Below are 6,000 nucleotides of genomic sequence, written 5' to 3' on the forward strand. Positions count from 1 at the left end.
CTGGAGTGGCCTAGCCAGTCTCCAGACCTTAATCCCATTGAAAATCTGTGGAGGGAGCTGAAGGTTTGAGTTGCCAAACATCAGCCTCAAAGCGTTAATGACTTGGAGAGGATCTGCAAAGAGGGGTGGGATAAAATCCCTCCAGAGATGTGTCAAACCTGGTGGCAAACTACAAGAAACATCTGACCTCTGTGATTGCCAACATGGGTTTTGCCACCAGGTACTAAGTTGAAGGGGTCAAATACTTATTTCACTAATTGACATGCAAATCAATTTATAACATTTTTTGACATGCATTTTTCTGGATTTTTGTTGTTGTTAGTCTGCCTCTCACTGTTAAAATACACCTACCATTAAAATGATAGTCTGATCATTTCTTTGTCAGTGGGCAAACGTTCAAAATCAGCAGAGGATCAAATACTTGTTTTCCCTCACTGTATACTCATACTCAGAACCAGAAAGAGTTGCATGTGTAATTTTTGAAATTTCAAGACATATTAACACAAGATTTGTGTTAAAAGTGTGTTATATTGGAACATGTTATTCTCATGAAATGTTATATCCACTAATACTATCTTGATTAATAAAAAAAATGATTGGGAAAAAAAAAGTGTGTTAGCACTGCTCAACTAATATATTCAATTTTTTTTGACAATCTTTATTTATATTATTCATCAGAGACAGGACATGGTAGAAGCGAACTGTTGTCATCTAAAATGTGCCAGTTAATAACTTCAATATACTCCATATTTGATAGTTATCGTGGATTTGGTGAATCTGCAAACAATATTTAGAGATTCCTGCTTTTCAAATTCAGAGCAGAACAGAATGGACTGTTGTTTCCATTTGATAGGCTACTCAAGTTAAGATTTAAAGAGTAATTTTAAGTACCATCACAGCTTTGCATGATTGCAAACCTGATGTTGCGTAGAACACCATGGCTTAGAACTATAACTATTTGTAAAAATCACACAGCTCTAAGACAGACCCTCTGAGTTTTTGGAATCTCTCTTGGGCTAAGTTATCTCTCTTTTCTGCTAATCAGTGCACTTAGCCTGTTGCACTAAACAGTGTAAACTTCAGACTGAAATAGATCCAGCTATTTAATCTATTTGAGAAATGATGCAGACATTGGACATGGTGTGCATCCAATGCTTCTCTATGAGAAGCATTTGCTTCAACACTTCTCATGGAGTTGCTTTAAATTGGTGATTCATGGCAACTGCCACATATGTGCCATATGCCATATGTATATACGTTTTTCTTCATTAGAGGGTTCCTTTTAATTATATTTTTAATGGTAGCCATTTTCATAGCAATCAGTTGTATCCTTTTCGTCCGCTCAGATATCTACGTCTGCATGGTATCTTGCTCGCACTGTGTGGCATCGGACGGAAAATACGTTGCTATAATTAGCACCACTGTGGAAACAGAGAACCCAGAGAAAGAGATCCAGCCAGCCATCGAATTACTGGAACCTATTGATCAAAAGTAAGTAGGATTGTGTCATTCAACATGGTGACATCATAACTAGTCTTAGGAGTACCTGAATGTACGGCCAATGCTGACTGCTAAATTCTGCACGAGGCATATCTCCTAACATTTCAAAAGACCACAGAGAGTCATGCTGTTATTGTAGGGGTGTAGTGTAACCAGGGGGTAGATTATTGAATGTGACTTAATGACCTACTGATCCATTGATGTAACTGAAAATATAATTTTAGGACAAATATAGAGTGCTTTTTTTTTTACACAAAATACTTTTACAGACTGGTAACATGTATTGTCAATTATAATAATTATGTGTCCATGGAATTGTGCCAACTAGAAAGATCTAGAAGTTCCATAGTTTTGTGTTTTGAATCTGACCACAAACTAAAAATGGATTATAGTAAATCTTATTATGTACTGTCTATCGTGTGCAATGTAGTAAAAGGACATCATTTGATTCTAATGTAAGTTATTTAGTAACTAGTTATGTGTAATATGTCAAGCAGGCATTTTCCCAATTTCTTTGTGTTTGTTTTGACTAGGATTGTTTATTCTGCACATATTTAATATATATTTATTGTTGTTGTTTTTTTTAAATCATCACAGATTTGTCACGATAGCAGATCAGTACATCCCAAAGCATGATGGGATCAAGAACCAGGTGAGAATATAATTCCCAGAAAGGAGCAAGCATTAAAATAAATGAGAGACTAATTTGTTGAGAGTATCATTAGGGCCAGAAGGAAGGTGATTTGTAACAGTAACTTGTGTCCCACTGTATCCATCACTCTGGTAAGGTAATATGTGCATCTGGTAATGTAGTGATGTTTCTTGGGTGTATGGCTGCCACATTTACCCAAGCCTCTAACGACCTATTCAAGAAATATTGCTTGGAATAATTGCTGTAATAATCATTGAAAGGGTAAGTGCTCACTGCTATGTTTTTTTACAAATAGAGATGTTTTAGAAACTTGAAAATTGGGTTTTTGCATCTGCCTCTATCTAGCAGCGATCTGGAGTAGTCGCACTATTCTGAGCTCCTGAGCCTTTTACAAACAACAAAGCAGAATATTGGTGGAAATTAACCGCACGCCTGTCTGTAAATCTTTTATTCTTACCGGGGAACACAATGGGCAGGAAGAAAAAAAAGCCAAAGGCCGATAAAGGCCCTATTAACCGCAATATTGGAGAGCTCTTACAGAATTTCCAAAGAACGGCATAGGAGAAAATGGTACTGGAAGACGAAGGTTCTTCTTACTCTTTGGACGACCTCTCCTATGATCCTGGTGCAGGGACTTTGGTGAGCCTTAACCCTGGGTATACACCCAAAACACCTGCTGCCGGCGAGCTGGCGACAGCAGATCAGCTTAAGAGCATGCTAGCAGAATTGCGGAAGAACATAGCCACATACATGGCTTATTTTAAAGACGCCATGGAGGTGGCCACAACCAAGATCACACTACTGGAGGCCTCAACGGGCAAAAACTACACAAGATTCACTGCAGTTGAGCAGAGAGTGGAAGATCCACAGCGACAACAAACCATCACTGTGGAAAGAGTGGATGCACTGGAGGAATACAGATGGAAATACAACCTCAAAATTCGCAGTGTACCAGAGTTCGTGAGCCTGAGTGATCTACCGCACCTTATAAGGCGCCTATTTACAATACTGCTACTGCCTAAGCTAGCAAGAATAATGAAATTGCATGGTATGTTCCGCACAACAACAAAAAAACAGGGTGTCTGCACCCTGACGGCAACTGTAGATCTCATTATTCACTTTCAATCTCTCCAGGATAAAAATTTAATTCTTGCAGCAGCCCATGGGAAAACTCCACTTCACTTTGATGGTTCCACCATATCTTTGTTTCCTGACTTCACGAGAAGCAATAAGTTTTCCTCACGAGAAGCACTCTCACTTGGTGAAAAGCTTTACAAATCTCCTGCAGCAGCTACGTGTACCAGTGGGGAACACCGAAGGTACTTTTGTTCATATGTTTAGGAGCTATATATATATAGAGCACGCAACCTACCTGAGCTGGAAACCCACTTGCACAAGCTGAAATTGGCTGGATTTGTATTTTTACTTGCAAAAAAAACATTCTGCATGTATTGCCCGCTTGCTGTATGTGATGTCCAACGTGTAACATTTTTGTGCTTTAACATGATATTGCTGATATGTGTCTTACTTTAATGTGGAATGGAAAAAAATAAATCTGGCCCAGCACTTCAGCTTGGGTCCCATGTGGAGATCACATTTTGAGGTCTTCTATATCAGATGCTGTAGAAGAGGTGAATGGGTCATAGAATACAGACACAATTTTAAAAAGGTCAATTTATTAAGGTCTTCCAAAAAACTTGAGCTCTGTTGAAGTGTCCTCTGAGCCAGTTCCATATATGCCCTATTGTCACAGAGAGTAAGGAAATGTAAATTGGGGAGCTCAGGAGCACTTCTGAAAAATATAATATAAATATATGGAGCCTACTGAAACAGCAATATTTCTGAAAGTCGTTTTGGGATCTTTGTACTGTTTTATTTTCCATCATTCCAATTTTAACGTAACTTATACTCTCTCTTTTGGTTCTTTTTTCTGCAGATTTTTATCTCACGATCATACGATGCTACAACTCACTTTGAGACAACTTGTGACGACATTAAAGACATCTTCAAAAGAATGACAGGTGCTACTCTGGTCTTTAAAGACATGTTGAGTGCAGACACAGAAATGTGCAAGCAAGACATACAGTGACATCAAAATGTTTATTTTTATTTCTAATTATGTAATATATTTTGATCCACTGCCTTTACTGCACCCTGTTGTATGCAGCAGTTGTGATTTTGTTTCCTTTTTTGCAATCTATGTTTCCTGTTCATGATTTTTCTTCCGATAGTCAATGGTAGATTTTGTTTCAATGTCTATTGTCACAGATAAATGATAATATGTTGCAAAATGATTCTGCTTTTCTTGTGTAATTATAAGTAACACATTCTCTGGTTCCATAGTTTAGAATATATTTTCCAACGGGGCAACCACAGTTTATAAAATATTTATATCAGAAAGATTATTGCAAGTTAAATAAAAATGAACTGTTATAATCTTTGAATTAAAAAGTTAATCGACACGGACACATACCCAGTTTCTTAAAACAATTTAGACAGAACAGTTAAAAATTGAATGTAGATGCAATCTGGTAACACTTTGCATAGCATGAATACTGAACATGGAACTCACAACTTTTTCTGTGCGTGTGGTCAGCAAGGAACTTCATAAAATATGCCATCTCAAGCAGATCTAGATTACCCATAGACCCAGGGGCTCAGTTAATTGGTACCCTAGGATCTCACCTACAAGGGGGGACAGTCCATATTTTGGGACCAAATCTATCTGTCCCTCTTGTTCTATCTGAATGTCTCTCTTTCCTAGAAGCTCTGTATTGTTGATGTGTCTAAGTGTATAACAGAGCTTCACAGCAATAATACTCCTAGTAATGCATCTTTAAAGAACAAGAAACGTGTTTAGAATTTAGTGTGTGTAAATAAGATACATTGTTCTTGTTTTAAATAACATTTTAGTTGCATAAATTGTTATTAGTAAGTCAACTAAAATTTCTCAGTGCAGCCCTGACCCTGGCCACACACCCCACTCACACCCCTAAAATGAAAATGCCCCCTTTGTCTACCTGAAATTTTGGGAGGTATGCATTAGGCTGGCAGAACTATTCATGGTGCATTTCTGAGCTGACTGCTAGGGAGCTGTAAAGCATACGATGGCTTGAATTCTCAGATCTTTGTGTTTGCCAATTGTGTTCTCTGCATCCTAAAAATGGAGCCCTCCTAAATAGTATTTCATATCATGGAAGCCAGCATCGTGATGACCAAATTCTTAATAATGTAACAGAAGCAGCGATATTCCGGCCTGAAACTCCTGGATCTATCATTCCCTACATTGTATCATTAGGGATGGCCCTCAAAGCCATAAATGCATATGGGAAAGGTGAAGGGGACACATTATGAGAGAAGTATTGAGTCACAGAGAAGCATAAATTACATATATTTGTAGAAAATTCCTCATATTTTCATTTTATAAAATAAAATGCTGTATTGTCTGTTCACTAAATAGCTATAATCCTGCATTTGTCTTATTTCCAATTTGCTTATAACGTTCATATATTATATGTTCTATATATTTATATTATACATTTTGACATGGGGGACAACAAAATAATCATCTGTTCTGGGTGCTAAATACCATAGGAATGCCTCTAGGTCTTTTCTTCTTTCAACTGAAAATGTCACAAAGACAATATAACACAGGCTCAGTCATATTCAGAACGGCATATTATTCACAATTTTTGCTAGAGTTATGAATTTCCTTTACAATTGGCATTTGTAAAATGTTAGGATGCTTAGTGGAGTCTTGGGAAAGGTTATCTATACTTTTTTTTTTATATTAAACTTATATAATAAAATAATTTTGCTCCATAACCCAATAGTGTCTATTCCTTCCT

The 6,000-nt window shown here is 37.2% G+C and overlaps 1 protein-coding gene across 3 annotated transcripts in view; it reads left to right on the top strand.

Moving 5' to 3' along the window:
• Window positions 1-5,609, top strand: part of LOC134568014 (rab GDP dissociation inhibitor beta-like) — a 31,890-nt gene extending 26,281 nt beyond the window's left edge. For all 3 annotated transcript variants that reach the window (XM_063426235.1, XM_063426234.1, XM_063426237.1), the window contains 3 exons: window positions 1,347-1,491; window positions 2,098-2,152; window positions 4,089-5,609. In XM_063426235.1, coding sequence (XP_063282305.1) covers window positions 1,347-1,491; window positions 2,098-2,152; window positions 4,089-4,241 — 353 coding nt within the window. In that variant the 3' untranslated portion in view covers window positions 4,242-5,609. The remainder of the gene's footprint in view (window positions 1-1,346; window positions 1,492-2,097; window positions 2,153-4,088) is intronic.
• The last annotated feature ends 391 nt before the right edge of the window (window positions 5,610-6,000 follow it).

This window comes from Pelobates fuscus, chromosome 7 (assembly GCF_036172605.1).
Source record: "Pelobates fuscus isolate aPelFus1 chromosome 7, aPelFus1.pri, whole genome shotgun sequence".
Lineage (NCBI taxonomy): Eukaryota > Metazoa > Chordata > Amphibia > Anura > Pelobatidae > Pelobates > Pelobates fuscus.